General features: G+C 37.5%; 1 protein-coding gene across 3 annotated transcripts; it reads left to right on the forward strand.

Annotated features, from left to right (window-relative positions):
* Positions 1-337: 337 nt before the first annotated feature.
* On the forward strand, positions 338-15,549 carry BDH2 (3-hydroxybutyrate dehydrogenase 2). Of its 3 annotated transcripts, none has more exons than XM_069783559.1 (10): positions 338-390; positions 2,458-2,538; positions 4,630-4,708; positions 7,957-8,053; positions 8,580-8,688; positions 9,881-9,941; positions 10,608-10,721; positions 11,251-11,309; positions 12,014-12,106; positions 13,355-15,549. In XM_069783559.1, exons 2-10 carry the CDS (start codon positions 2,467-2,469, stop codon positions 13,406-13,408), a joined length of 738 nt encoding a protein of 245 aa, XP_069639660.1. In that variant the 5' UTR covers positions 338-390; positions 2,458-2,466; the 3' UTR covers positions 13,409-15,549. The 3 variants fall into 3 exon arrangements, with proteins under 3 accessions (XP_069639660.1, XP_009920159.1, XP_069639664.1); XM_009921857.2 differs by having other exon boundaries at positions 377-425; XM_069783563.1 differs by lacking the exon at positions 10,608-10,721 and having other exon boundaries at positions 377-425.
* The last annotated feature ends 952 nt before the right edge of the window (positions 15,550-16,501 follow it).

Consider the following 16,501-nt stretch of genomic DNA (forward strand, 5'->3'; position numbering starts at 1 on the left):
AGAAAAGCTAAGTTGGTAAATCACCAGTTTAACAAAAAAACTAAAAGAACAAAATTAATCATGCAAGTATTGTCCTAGTTTGCAATTTGATAGCTTATATTGCTAAAGAGAGATTATTTGGGGAAAAATATGTTTGTGGTCTCTTTTGGTGGGAATCCTGTTGATTTCTTCAATTCGTTAGGGAGAATGGACAGCTAATGCTGGCGATCCTTTTTTTGTCCTTTCCTGTGCAGGAGAAAAAAAATTACACTTTTAAAATCTTGAGTTTCACTAGATGGCAGCATCTGAATGTTTCAACAGGAAATTACGTTTGTGTAGAGAAATCTACCAGTTAAACTACAAATCCCAACAAGCACAGGAAAAAAGTATAAAACTTCCTTTTGTACAAAGGTCAGTAAATATAACAAGCTGTTTGAGATCGCTTGGTGAGTGACTATATCAATATTTATTTTTAAATGCTTCATAGAATCGGTGTGGCATGTTCATAAAAACAGTTAGATTGAAAAATGTATTTTGCTTCCAAAGTGTTACGGTGATTTGGGAAGTACTTGAACTGATCAGGGGTTTTTTTCTACTGAAAAGATGTATGTGACAACAAAGAGTAAGAGCGAGCTTCCTCTGCCTTGAGGGAGAACTTTGAGCTCATTGTTGAGATACTTGGGACTTGCTTACAATTCATAGAACTTTTCCCAGAATTTTGTGTTTGAGTTGTGTTTTGGAAAGCTTAGTACATTAGAGAGACAGCACAACCTAGTTGTGCATGTAATCTCATTTTGCTCAGTTAACTTGGTATTTTTCACCTGTCAATGCAAAAAGGTTATGCTAAAACAGGCTCAATCTCATATAACCTTATCAGGTCTATCATCAGAGACATCTGAAGAGATGTCTTTTTACTCGCCAATCTAGAAAAATATTTTTAAGGTATTGTGCTGTCCCCTAATTAAAAAGATGCATCTCAGTTACTGTTTGCTGTGGAGACTGTTCTTTTGTTTTGTGCTTTGTTTCCTTCTTTGTGTGTGTGTGCATGTGAGTCCCAGTTATGGGGGAAAAACCTACGGTGAAACATTTCAATGTCTTGAAATGGTCTGTAACTCAGTCTGACTTTAAATCAAAGGAGAAAATGTGTTTTTTATTAGAAAGGAAAGAATTTTTCAGTTAAACTGCTTCAGAAGTCTGATTTGCTGAATCCGTAACCTTCAGGGAAACATTAGTTTTGCTGCAACTTTTGTCGGGAAAAGCTGCTGAGAAAACAGAATTTCTGGTCAAAATCAGAAATGAATAATCTGTTTTGAGATGTAGGACACTAAATCTGACTCGGTAATGTAAGGCACAGCGTGGATCTGAGCATCTCTAGATGATAGCATTGGCTGCTAACCTAGGGGAGATTATGGCATCTTTATCTTAACTTCTCAGTGAAGTACTCGTTATGTTGGATTCATACATATATTTAAAGACTTCAGGTTCTTGGGATACCTTTCTACACTCATAGCTGCATAAACAAATTTTGGTTTATAGATTATAAAAGTGCAGAAATTTTTGCTTATTGGAAACCCAGTTAACAAACACTAGATATCACACTCTGACTGGAATACAGTGACCTTACTTTTTAGGCAGTTCTTTGAAACATCCTATTAAGTAGTTTACTCCTTAAATAACCAAAAATCGGACTGGAAACTTTTGAATCCGTAGGAGAGGGTGGCATTTGCTTTTACTTGTGTGTCTGCAACTTTAGATGCTGTATTTCTTTAAACATAATGCAGCATTAGGAAGTGTGTGCTTGGGCAGAAGAGAGGAGGGCTATATTTTGCCTTTTGGCTGCTGCACCTTGAGTAAGGTGGAACCTCCTAGAGGTTCCCTACCGCTTGCCCCAAGCATGCTCAGTAGTTCCCTGAGAGCAAGCAACATGAGAGAGGCAAGACAGTACAGAGCTTCATTCCTGCCCCCACTCTCCTGCCTTGTTGGAGTTGGGAATCTGCTGTGCTGGAAGATTCCTAAGACAGTTCAGAGCAGACACCAAGACCAGGGTATTGTGTGGAATTTATTGCAATCTAGGAAGTTGATGAATTTGTAGCTTGAGAGGAGTAGAAGACCAGCTTTCTAAGAACACAATGGACCGTGGAAGCATTCGATTACAAGCTATTTATTGTACTTCCATTCTGTTTCATCCTGATTTATTTTTTTTTAATGTTTAAGGAAAAATGAAGTCCGGTTTCTATTATAATAAATCTTGGCTTTTGAGCTCAAAAGCCTTTTGATCTTTTTGAGGTCCTTACTTATGGTGAGGAAAAAAAAAAAGTTGAGGCAGTGTCCCCCCCTCAGAACCCTGGATGACTCAGGGTCACACTGCAGCCAAACAGGACAATTTGTGATACAATCTGATGGCAGAGGTACTCTGAATCACATCTAGTTTTTGGAATGCATTTGCATCTGATTCTGTGATGTCTTCTGTCTCTGCAGGTCAGCAGTATGGGTCGGCTTGATGGGAAGATCATACTGCTCTCTGCAGCAGCACAGGGGATTGGACGAGCAGCTGCTATAGTAAGTTGGAAAACGTTTGTTCTCCTGTACCTAAGCTAGGTCTCTAATGCTAGCTTGTTTGATGCAGGTGTCATTGGACAAGCTCTTGAATTAATAAACCATAGGTGAAGCTAGAACCACGCATTGAAAAATTCAGGGAATAAGGTAGTCACTATACTATATCATACATGCTTTCTGTGGTTTGAATATCTGTCCTGGTTTCAGCTGGGATAGAGTTAACTGTCTTCCTAGTAGCTGGTACAGTGCTATGTTTTGAGTTCAGTATGTGAAGAATGTTGATAACACTGATGTTTTCAGTTGTTGCTCAGTAGTGTTTAGACTAGAGTCAAGGATTTTTCAGCTTCTCATGCCCAGCCAGGGCACCTGACCCAAACTGGCCAACAGTGTATTCCATACCATGGGACGTCCCATCTAGTTTAGGAACTGGGAAGTGGGGGGCAGGGAATCGCCGCTCGGGGACTGGCTGGGTGTCGGTCAGCGGGTGGTGAGCAATTGCCCTGCGCATCATTTGTACATTTCAATCCTTTTATTACTACTGTTGTCATTTTATTAGTGTTATCATTATCATTATTAGTTTCTTCTTTTCTGTTCTATTAAATCGTTCTTATCTCAACCCAGGAGTTTTACTTCTTTTCCTGATTTTCTCCCCCTTCCCACTGGATGGGGGGGAAGTGAGTGAGCGGCTGCGTGGTGCTTAGTTGCTGGCTGGGGGTTAAACCACAACAATATCTGAAAGTCTTCAGCTCTGAGTGATGATATTAGGCAAGGATAAGAGCAAGATTTGAGAACAGCTGCAAGTGCTTTTTAACAATATATGGTTGGTACTGTGTGTACTTTTAATCCAAAGTCTCTGCTGCTTTGTTCTGGGAGCAGATAAGGATGATAGAGGGAATATTTCTGTTATAAGGCTGGATACGGCAAAGTTCCCCTATAGTAAACCCAAGATATTTTATCTACACTAATAGCTGATGTAACCAAGTCTACGTGATACTAACAGCACAGCTACAATGCTGTTCACAATGAGCAACTGTGAGAAATCCTTTACAAATTTTATTTCACTACTGTTAAACAGTACTTCAACATATGTATTAACTTTCTGGTTATCTTTTAATTCCTTTTGAGCAGTTCTTCCCCTGCTACTTCCTTCTTCACTAGCAGATAGAGGAACTAGTAATCTCAGTATCTCTGTAACATAATCAACAAGCTAGGAAAAGCTCCTGTAAGTAAGATTTTTGCCAGACCAGTTAGTTTCTCATGCATGCAGTTAAGAATGCAGAAGACTGCTGATCTATCACTTACATTAAAACACTCAGTCCAAGGAGCAGGTAATTTTCCTGATGATTTCACTTTGTGAATGCCCAACAAGCTACAAAAAGCTGGCATGTTTAATGCCACTATCCTCTTAAGGTGCACTTGAGACACTTATTTTGAAGATGAGGGGCTACAGTCTGAGATGTCAGAATACTTTTGACTTGGAGGTTACTTTGTTAGCATAGCTGTTAATGTATCAGTAATCTCAATGCAGAGAAAGCTGGTTTTGAGGGGAACATCAAGAATCAAGAAATATCTCTGGTCAAGTATCAAAGAAAAGTCATGCTGCTTTTAATACTGCTCTAGTCCAATGATTTGGATGCAAAGGATTTTTATAAAGTTTATATACCATCATTCCTTTTTTATGACTTGTGCTTTTACCTGTCAAATCCCATAACTTCATTTAAATCCAACAATACAGACAATTCTAGCCCTATGTGTTTGTAATGTGCTTGCTAGTGCACGTGCAGCTAATAGGGGCAATAATAATTGTTGTCTTAGTCTGGTTATTGTTCTTATATTTTATTTATGGATTCCTTACTTTAAGGAAAAGATCTTAAATCTGTGTTATATCATGTATAGTTACTTAGTAGTCTGCAGGGTGTGTGGTAATTGACGTCCATTACTCCCTGACATGCCCAGAATGAAAAGTGAGAGATCAGTTGCCTTCAGCCAACTTTTATTTCAAGTCAAAAAGGAAATGAGAAGAAAACAGATTTTAGTTCTGGTAAGATCTGGCATATCTAAATGTAAACTAATTCTCTTATTTGTATTCTTCAGGCTTTTGCTAAAGAAGGAGCCAAGGTCATTGCTACAGACATTAATGAGTCTAAGCTGCAAGAACTGGAGAAATATCCAGGTAATTGACCTACAGTAGGTATTACTTCAGATCTTGCAAGTTTTGTTGTAGACTGGCTGAAATATACTTTGAGGATAGGGCAAACTTCAAAAGGTCAGAAAAAATGGAAAATATCCAGGCTAATTCTTCAGATGTTGGCATTGCTTTATTCTGTGGTGTGGAATGGCAGAGGTTGCAGTATTTTACATGCTAAATATCAGCATATCAGACTATTGTTCCAGGCATGTGGAATAACTTTGAGTTTCTCATGTCACAGAAGCAGTTGATTTCTGCTTCCCAGGATGGCACCCTTTTTGGTTACATTTTGAGATCACTAGGCTAATTGTCAAACACATCACTCTAAAAGGCAAGGAATGCTTTTCTCTGATCACAAGAACTTTCATGCAGCTATACGAAAAGTAGATTTAGTGTCTTGCATTTCTATGGTCCATACTTACTAAGGAATGCGTTAAAAGGATAGCTGTCTAGTAGAATTCCTATGTCTTCAGAAACTAATTTCACCAACACTAGAAAAGCCTATTCTGTTTGTAGAAATGCTCAGGCCTGAAGGTTGCTTTTCTACCAATATCACAGGAACACACTTTAAGGAGCAGGTTTTGCATAGCTGTGTTTCTTAATCACAGGTGACACAAGGGTGGGACATTATATTAAAAAAATATTTTTTAAATCTTGAAATAAAAAATAAGACTTGGATATATTTTACAACTGAAAATGCTTACAACTTAATTTGATGGAAGGAAGTGGATTTAATTAATTCCTATTCAGGGTGACAGTCAAATATGCAAAAACACTTTTCCCTGGCACAGCTTTTGGAGTAAACATTGGTCTCTACTGACTGGAGTTCACCACAAGCAATCCCTTTGTAATTCTTTAGGAACTTTTAGGACTTTACAGGTTCATTCTGAGGGTATTTAGGAAAGTGTTGCTTTTTGAACTGTGCTTTTTTTTCCCTTTCTGCTAGTGTTCACAAGGAAAGAGGTAATTTTCCATATACTCAGAGCCATTTCCATCCTTTTGACATCTGATTAGTTAAGCTATAATTCATTAAGGCTTGGCACATTGTGGTCTTTGAATTTTATCCAGCAGAGGTAATTCCAGTGCTGATGTTAATCACCAGCCTGTAGTCTAATTGCATCATTATACACCAATCTCTTCAAAAGTGTCTATATCGTTTAACTGAGGCATATAAAGCCTGTTCATGGACTTGTCAGTTTGGCTTCCAAATCACATTCTCCCATAATTTAGATATCACTCAGATGCTTTACAGGCAGCTTTACAGTATTTCATAGACTCATGTATGCTGGATGAGACCTCTGGAGGCCATTTAGTCCTGCCTACTGCTCAAAGTGGTTCTGGTTCCAGCAGGTTGCTCAAGGCTGTGTTGAGTCAAGTTCTGAATCTCTCCAAGGATGGAATTTCATCAACGACCTCTTTAGGCACCCATTCCAGTGCGACTGCCCTCATGATTTTAAAATGATAATGATATTTAAAAAGAAAAAAAAAAAACCAAAGAAACAAAAAAAACCCCCAACACACTTTATATTCAGTCAGACTTTCCCATGTTCCAACTTCTTTCTGTTGCTTTTCATCTTTCCACTGTGGGCCTCTGAGAAGTCTGTCTCCATCTCCTCTACCATCGCTCAATAGGTAGTTGTAAACACTTATTAGACTGTGTGTCACTAGTTGCACACACATTGTGAAAAAACAAAAAACAAAACAACAAAAAAAAAACAACCAACCAAAAACAAAAAAAACAACAAACAGAACAACCCTATGTTTTGGGGCACAGGTGTGTTCTGCACTAGATGTCCCTTCATCCTTGATGTAGGATATGCTGTGACCAGGCTGTGGCAAAAGGATGATCAGCAGCAAGTCTTAGTGCCCTGGGAGCCTAATTGTACCCACTAAGGAAAGTACTGGAGTACACCCTGACTCCTTTTCCACTCATCCTAGTTTCCTTTGGATGAAAAAGTTCATGTATTTGAGAAGGGGGCACAGCTCAATCTTTACATGCAGTATGGAACAAGGGTGCAGGCAAAGTGTATCACAAAGTATGCCTATTCCATAGTAAGGATTCAGCCTTGGCATGGGTGAGAGAAGCTAGCTGTGTTAGATTACTGGAAGCTACTCAAGTAAAATGAGATAAAATAACATGTAGATTGTATCGTATTTATATCATATCATATTACAGCTCATCTGGAAGAGTAGTTCTTTTACTTAGCTCTTTTCGCTTCTGGCTGGGGGAAGGCACGGCTGTGGTTGGCCCCAAAGCAATTCTGTTAGAGGGGCTGATTCTATTGAAAAGGGTTTGGAAGAGTTGAGCCTGACCCTGGTTTGCAGTAATTACGTTGCTCAATCTTTCAGAGATAGCTTCTCTGAACAAAACAGAAAGATTGTTTTGGTTTGGGGTTTTTTTTTTTTTTGCTATCAGTGGATTTCTTGGAGGTATGGCACCCGCACAGCTAGTGCTATAAGCACTGACAGTGACAGCTGCCAGAGGCTGAAATACATGGAAGCTTATAGTGAAAAGCAACACATTTCCAGCCCTCTTTTGTTTGATTATAAACAAATAATTGCAGAAGTATGAGCATCGTATTTTTAACTAGCCTTCATGATAGAAGTCATCAATTTGTTACACTTCCTCTTCATTTCTATTATCATGGCTATGACATCTTTCCAGGTTATGTAAATTATTGGCTCATGCAAAATCACTTTTTCTCATTAAGTGGTATAAAGCTGATTCATCATATCCTCAACTACACATGGATAGATGGCATGTAATGTAATTGTGAGTATATGTGATACATGTAACTAGTTTCAAGTAATTATTATTCTCTAATAGTGGGCATGAAAGCTTGTTATGATTATACAGGCTCTGTAATTCTTCAGTTTGAGAGCACGGTGGAACTCAAATTTATTGGAAATGTTTTTATGGTAAATAACATTAGCTCATCTGCTTGTGTGATGCTGTAAGACAATCAAATCAGTTGATCTTTTGTTAATTCCTTTCTGAAATTTTAAATAGCATGCCATGCTGTCCATTGCTATCCTGATTTAACTATTACACTAATTTGATCATTAAGCGTAGCCCTCACTCAGTGAGTCTCCATGTCGTGGTGAACCACTGAGAGGAGACTGTTCCTGGCAAGCCACTGACTTGCATCGTAGATGCAGTCCTCAGCACTTCAGAACTATAAACTTCTGATCCTTAGCCAAATACACTGAAATTTAATTCCATGTTTTTCTAGGCATTCAAATACGAGTTCTGGATGTCACCAAAAAGGAGCAGATAGAAAATCTGGCCAAGGACATTGAAAGGATTGATGTCCTCTGTAACGTTGCAGGGTAACCAGCTTCTATTTGATCCTACTTCTTTTTCCAGGTTTCTCTGTCCTATAGAAGTAGTTTCTTTTACTTAATTGCATATTATTCCTTTTGTTTAATGCATTTTATATCTTTAATATAAATTTTCCTGTGTTTTCATCAACTCTGAACTTTTTGTGCCTAGCTGTGTTACTCAGGCCAAGATAGAATGGCTCTGGAATTTGTTTTCCACACTCTGTGGGTGCCCTATACTGATAGCTTTGGCCCTTCTGGCACAACAGTGAGCAAAGTTGATGGTCTGACAGTGCTCTATCTTTTTTTAATTTCCCTATTACCAAATATTTCTTTGCACGTATCAGGTCTGTCTTGTCTCCTTGATACTCATCAGAAGAAATATACTGTTGCTTACTTTCTTCAAAAGAGCTCTTGCCCATCCTTTTCAAAGTTGGAAGTGTTAGCTATTACAAAATAGCAATGGAAGAATGTGCATAAAAAGTCATAGAAATGTAAATCTAAGACAGTAATTCACTTCATGTGCTTACTCTAGGTTTGTTCATCATGGGACTATTCTGGACTGTGAAGAACAAGACTGGAACTTCACTATGAACCTTAACGTTCGCAGCATGTATCTAATGATCAAGACATTCCTTCCTAAGGTAAGGCTTGGTTGCCTATCACTTTTAGTCTGTGCTGCATTGTGTTTAAAGTGTGAGAGGTCTAAGTTATTGCCACTCTGACAGCATGGGCTTTGAGATAATGCAAGTATGCAGCTTTGGATAGGGGAGGCCCTTAGATTATAGTGATCCTACTCTAAAACATTCTCTGCATCGTGTAATCCTTCAAGTAGACAATCTATCTAAAGGATATGGTAGAGAAGATTAATTCAGGGGTTTTGCTCTGTGTAATTTGTAACTAAAATCCTTCAAATGCAGAGCAGTGAGGGAGCCATTGCAGTACAGTGCTACTGTATTATACTATAGCACACAACTGTACAATACCACTGCTACAAAATATTTATAAAATATGTATATTAATATGAATTTTATGCAAATCTGGAAACTATCTTGTGAAGCAATCAGTGCCCCTAATGCCAACATGCTGGTTATATCAGAACAACAATCCAACTGGATAGCCTAGCAGCTTGAGGACACTTGTGTTTGATGTAGTAACTAGGTTGGGGACTACAAAAATCTGTGGACTGAGCAAGGTGTTTGTACTCCTGTAAATGCAAAAACCAGAAGTGGAAGCTGTGACCATGACTGGATGATAACTACTCTTTTCAGTGTTGTTCCAGTCCTTTTTATTTTTTTGTTTGGTTTTGTTTGTTGATTGGGTTTTTTTCTTAGCTGATCTTCATTTTCACAGGTGCTTTATAATAACTTCAGGCATCTCAGGTTTTGAGATGCCTAAAAAGGTTATAACTTAAAGAAATTTAGCTACAATTCAAAGATGCTAGAGAGCTGTGTTTTAGTTTTCTCCAAAGCAATGGAGAAGTGAATTACTGCATTGGTAGATGGTATGAGCAGATGTCTATGTAGGGTAACTTACTGTGGTGACAAGAGGACAATGATCCAGAGGTGGCTATCTAGAAAAAAAATCCTTTCCTGTCATAGTCTTTGTCCCTGAGATGAACGAAGAGGACTTAGAGATAATTTCAGATTCTGCTTTACTACTTCAGTCAACAGATCAAAAAGAAATAAGCACCTCTTCATGCCAATTAAGCTTTGTTACCCTGCATATCCATTGCATGTAGGGCTGTTCTGTGGGTTGTCATAGGCAAAATTATTTTGCTGGACCTGCAGATGACAAAATAGTTTGCATTTGAATGATATAAGTATTCTTTTGCAGATGCTTAAACAGAAATCTGGAAATATTATAAATATGTCTTCTGTGGCATCCAGCATTAAAGGTCAGTACCTTGCTAGAGAGTTCCTTATATAAATTTTTAAAATTGTGGGAATGCAAAATAAATATTTTACAACTTTAAATTTAGAGGACACTGCCAATCCAGTGGAGAGATGCAATTAAAAACAAAAGTGAACACATCAACTTGTACATACACGCAAGAACACAGATGGGAAATTGCAGAAACACTAAGATTCTTGCCTTTGAGCTTTTGAATCTGTGTCCTGAAAGTTTTGTAGCATCCTTTTTACGAGTTTGTATAAACTAAAAAAGAATTGCTTCCAGTGATATCTTGCTACATATGTTCTTCAGAGAAACAATGAAGAAATGATAATTACGTAAGCACTGTAGCTGTGTTTCCTGAGGAAGCCTGATGGTGACTTAACAGATGGGTCTGTGCTGTTCCTAAATCTTTGTTTGCTTTGTTAACTTTTCTAGACTACTCCCCAAATTTATACTATTGAAAGATTTTGTGCTTTGCTCTGGTGTTTGCCCGAGTAGAATTCTGGTAGTCGGCATTCTAGTTAGCCTGCCCTTATAGAGAGACTACAGGTGCTACAGGAAGTGCTAGAGTCCAGAAGCAGGTGCATCTTGAACAAATTTGGCTCTTTTTTTTTTGTTTTTGTTTTAAATATGTTTCTACACTGCCTTCACACTGATCTTCTGTTAGGAGTTGTGAACAGATGTGTATATAGTACTTCAAAGGCAGCAGTTATTGGTCTAACAAAGTCTGTGGCTGCTGATTTCATTGAACAAGGCATCAGATGCAACTGTATATGTCCTGGTAAGTATTCTTACATTCTTTTGTAAACTAGGAGCAGGTGCTAGAAGGCCCCAGTTAGTTTGACATTAGTTGCCACTTGCAAGTCTATTCTTTGTTAATAAAGTTACCAGCAATCTAAAAGAACAGGACATGTTTGAAACATTTCTGAGACTTAAAATAGAAAAGTTGTTACTTTTGTAGTTAAGCTGTACCTTTAGTCTCTTGACCCAGCACGTGCACCTTGTATATGCATTACACAGTATTTGAATGCTTATTTTCAAAGATATAGTCTAGGAAGTTAGAAGCAGGCAAGGGCTAGCTAACAGGCTAGCCGTTGTTTAACCATCTAAAATGGATTGAATCTAATTCTCAGAAGTCTTGCCTTCTATTGAAATTTAGAATCCTATACTATTTTGCAGTCTTTCTCCTGAATCATTATGAAGTTACACATAAGTGTTAAAACATACAAATAGAACCAATGAACTGCATTTTTTTGTTGATTATTGATTCAGTTGATTTTTTTTAACACTGAATTTAAAATTTTGCTTAGGAACTGTTGACACACCATCTTTACAGGAAAGAATCCAAGCCCGGCCTAACCCAGAACAGGTGAGAAAGCAATTTATTAGTTTGATCATGTGTGTACGTAAGTTTAACTCCCTTTAAAAAAATAAAATAAATAAGTAGTGACACTTCTGCCCATAATCAGGCATGGCGCTTATTTCAGAGTACCAATGAAAACATAACAGCAGTGCCTGTTTTAATAGTTTGGTCAGTTTGTACTCAAGACAGAAGTCTTAATATGCCTCAGAAGGATACTATTGCTTAGTGAATACAGAGGGTATGTCATCTCTGGAAGTATTTGCAACCATTGGTTACAGTATCTAGTGCAAAAGTAGAAGACATTTTTTACTGTGGCACGTGGCAGGCACAAACTAGTGCAAAACCATGATAGAAAGGGCATTCTGGCCTATGCATTTCAAAATGATTTGGGATGCTTAACTATACTGACTAGATAATTATGAGCCCTCATTTGAACGGCCTGGGAATATCTACCACCAAAGGAAGAAGGACTTGTGTTGGCTTTATTCTGGAACCAGAGATTTAGGTCCAGTCACCTACCTGGAGACCTGAAACTCATACCACTATTAATCTTCTAATTTCTTTTTACTCACATAAATTCCCAACTCAGTGTACTAAAGGAAGTTGTGACTTAGGGCCTGCTTCCAGTATTGCTTTGTACATATCCTACTAATTGGATTAAAATAATTGGGTTTTTATTTTTGATATACTAAATGTTCTTGTATATCTAGGCATTGAAAGACTTTCTAGCCAGACAGAAGACTGGTAGGATGGCTACTACTGAAGAAGTGGCCCATCTCTTTGTTTACTTGGCCTCTGATGAAGTAAGTGTGGAACAATAAAATTTCCTGTCACAGAATCCCATGCTACTTTGCCACTTCGCAATAAGGAGAATTTGTTTTAGGATGATTTATATTGTCTTTGAGCTGGATTGTTACAAAAATTAAAAAAAAATCTTTTACTGAGTTCAACCTACAATACAAAAAGTACTCTGAGTGTTGACAGTGACTGTTAAGACATTCTGTATCTGGTACCATAGCCTGGTGGTTTCACGTCATCTGAGCAATTTGACTGACCCCAGATCATCCTGAATGATAGGAGAAGTGGGCTTGTCTGCTTTTCCAAGTTTGCACCATGGCTAGATCATGTTTTAAGGCGGTAGAATTAGTAGACATCAGCTACCTTCACAATTTAAGAGCAAACATTTGCATAGAACTCCTGAAGGTTTTAGCTAAAAGCACTAATGCTCACAGTGAATCTACCCTTTCAGCATAAGGAAGACAATAGACCCACTGAGTGTGTTATACACCAAACTCTTAATGACCACTGCAAATACCACCAACACTAGTGAGTGCACATCAAGGTTATTTCAGATGCTGTAAATTTTACTATGATTCTAAAACTGGACTGGATTTCTCTCGACTTGTCCAGCAGTCCTACTGAGCATAACACAATACTTCAGCAGAATTAATTCAGTCTTAATGCTGCTATCTATCAGTAATTGTCTTCTCGCTTTCATCTTGGTTTTAGCATTTCTGTAAAGCTACTAATTTTTTCCAGTCTGGTCATAGGGTTTTCAACCATGTGTAGACAGAATTCCACTTTTCCAATGTATTCCAGTATGTTTCAGCACTGACATAGAGAAGAATGTCAACAGCTCGGTTGCTTACCTCACTATCTGCATGACCTAAATTTTCAGTTAGGTCCCCTTACAGTTATTGTCTGACCTGGTCAGATTCTGCTCAGCTGAACAGACCTAATAACATCATAGTGTGATGTATTGTTCCTGCAGGTAAGATATCTGAAGTCTGGTTTATGTGAATTTGTACGCTCAGGATGCATTCTCATCTTAATGCCTCTAATAATACTTTTGCTACACTCCCCTGAGTTAGCTGAAAGGCTTTCATTTCCAAGTTTGTTTATATTCTGTTTATTCAGATATTTTTGTAAAACAAAAAAAGTGTTTGTGTAAAAAGAAAGCATCTTTTTTAATTTAAAGAAAAAGTATTTCCCTGTAATTAATAGCCATGAAAAATTAGCTAAAATTATTGTTACTTGTTATGTAATTTCAGTCTGCCTATATGACTGGTAATGAACTAATCATTGATGGAGGATGGAGCTTGTGACTGACCCTACCTGCAAAAGGAAATTTCTACCATGAAAGGCAAAAAGTGAGCATCATCTTTCTCAGTTCAGACAGCTTGCAAAGATTCAGATCATGCACATGATGTCTTTCAAAACAAATTTGGTGCATTTTTACTGCTATATGATCTCTTTCTAGATTGATCTTACTGGTTCACTTTTCCCGAAGTAGTGCAACGCTGGAGTAAAGCATACTTCATGTGGCTTCAATTTATGGTAACTCCAAAAACATGAAAGAATAGCAATTTTATGTTTAAGATTTCAGAGGGCAAAGAATATTATTTAAGGTACAAAATATGACTTGTGTTTTAAGCAAATCTGAGTGAAAGGAATTAAATACTACCTTTATTCTCATCCTGCAAAGTATTTGGCAGCTAAATATTCACGATTACATTTCCTACTAGCATTGACAGACTATACAGAGAAAAAGGAGCAACTACTATTAAATCAGCCAAACGGATCCTGAACTAAGTGTGGTTTAAACAGAAGAAAGCAGAAATAATAGCAAATTTGAAGATTGTAATGTTTGAATCATTTTGTTACTGGTAATAGACGTTTCTATATTAGAGAACATACTAGTTGCAAATTGTACTTGAAAGCACGTTCTGCTTTGCAAATTACAAAGTAAGTCCTTTCCACTCTGTATAACTGTTAGTAAAATGTTTTGGAACTGTAATAGCTGTAGAAAAGCAGTCTGAATCATTGAAAAGAGTATGTCTCAAGCCTGACAACACTTAGAGGGCAGTGCAAGACAGTCAAACACTGTAGATGTGTGGTATATGAGCACATGAAACTTCCTGTGTATATAGCAAAGAATCAGTGTACATGCACAGCTGGTTTGTGCAACTGCAATGTCCATTTTCCAGATCCTGGGCAAGTTAAGCTTTTGGAATCTGGAAAAGCAGTAGCGCAAAAGGCAGGGCAACAGATTAGCATTGGAAGCAGTAGGATTTTTGTGGAGTTTGGGAGGGTTTTTTGTTTAAGCCCATAACCACTATAGACACTGTCTTCATGAAGCAGAAATGATGGAGAGGAGCCTGCTCTAATGGTTAAGACTAAAGCTTATACCATGTAGAGAGCACAGAGAATCACATGTAGTTTTATAATCAGTTAGAAAATGGGTACATTAACTTGTACAAATGAGGACCTAGTGGGAAGAAATAGAGACCAGAATTGTTTCACTAATGGTATAGATCACTGCTAAAATGATCTTGAAAGTATCATTACTATATCTTTTTTTTTTCCTCCTTCCATGTACAGAAAGTACTGTGCAAGGACATCACACTGGCAGCCATGAACGGGAGTATATGTGGGAGAAATATTCTTAAATACATGGGTGGATCTTTGTGACTACACTTGAATTCTGGCACACAAGCAAAGGAGTGGATTTTACCACTCTATCTAGAGCCAATATATTCTTCTTCAAAAGGATGTACTAATATTAGACAAATACTGTCAAATCTATATGCTAGGTGCTAGGCTTTGGTACTCTATTGCTTGATTCTCAAATACCAATAGAGCACTTCATGCTAAAACACAAGGCTAAGTTTCTCTGAAAAGGACTGTTTCTACAAGAGTTTGTGTTGATATTTCTATTGTGATAGCACATGGTAGCTTGGATTTATGAATCAGAAACCTATTATCGTAAAGTCTTATACTCTGGAGAAAAGCATAGATCCTGACCAAGAGATCTAAAGCAATGAATAACCTGAATTCCAAAACTATTTGTTTTGCTAACATACTGTTAAAATTGACATGAATGACATGGGCTGACTGCCTAGAAATATGGTTACCTTAAAAAAATTGCACACAGCTCTATTTAGTTTGTGAATGAAGCTGCATGTAATTTCATATATATTCATATATATTAAATACACATGTACATACATAAATGCTACTGAGTATGATTGATCAGTAATCAGAAAGCACAGGGAAAAATGTACAATATTTTGCGTGTTTCTGTAACAACAACTGTTATGTTTTAAAAATTATTGCTTAAGCTTTTCAATATTAGCTGAAGCATTAATATAAATTATTTTATTTCCAAGATAATGGAAAATGTCTAGTTAAGATCAGGCTTCTTATTTTGAAATTATAAGTAAATGTAACTTTTACAAATGAGAAAGTATTGTGGATGTTGGCTTCCTCAGGCCCATTATGGGTTTTAACTTTTACCTTTAATCATGGTTGGGGCATTCTGATCTTGTTTGTTTATGGGGTTTTTGAGTGTCTAGTATTTCAATAAAGTGACCATGGTGGCCAAGCAGGATCAAGTTAAGGCAGAAATCTGAAAGTCTCCAAAATGGCTTCACTGAAATAAATTCAAATGTTAGAAGTTCAGGCTGACAGGATACTGTTTCAATGGTTTCAGACTTTAATATGAAGGCCAAAGTCCTTCCTCTGCAGTAGGTGTAGAAGGCCTACCTTGAGAAGAGAATCTCCCCACTGCAGTAACATCAGAAACTTGCACTGTGTATTCTGAAAATATAACTTAGAATCTGAGAGAAAATCCATTATACTTATTGCATATTGAACTTTACTAGTTAACATTTCTAAGCTCACTGGTGATTGAAATATACAGATGCTACTCAGAAATAGCTTTTCTTATCAAAGCACTCCTGCAAGAAAAGGAGATATCATCTGCTTTTTGCATAGCACTAAAAGCACAGAGATAGGGATTTTTCAGTGGCAGTCGGTGGAAATCAGTGGAGATTGCTGTCTCTTACCTAATTAGCAATGCTTTTCATGGATGTGTTAACAGCTACAATTCTGAAATGTGTTCTAATGTCTAGGGGTTTTCCAGCAGACTTGCTGGGATTATTAGAGGAGAATGCTTCTTAATGCTCTTGTGACCTCTTAATTCCCTGGTCTGCTTTTAAAAGAGCCGGGTAATTCTGTTTGTTTTCCTTCCACCCCAGTGATAATACAAAGAGGAGGTTTTTGACTTTTTAGATTCTAGGTCAAACTTTTCTCTTGTGGGGGAGGGGGAAAGAGACTTCCCTGATTCAAAGTCCTTCTGGGAAATTTAACCTGATCAGAAAACAGTGCGCTTTTCTCTCAGATTTGTAGTCAGCTTA

This window comes from Haliaeetus albicilla, chromosome 1 (assembly GCF_947461875.1).
Source record: "Haliaeetus albicilla chromosome 1, bHalAlb1.1, whole genome shotgun sequence".
Classification (NCBI taxonomy): Eukaryota; Metazoa; Chordata; class Aves; order Accipitriformes; family Accipitridae; genus Haliaeetus; species Haliaeetus albicilla.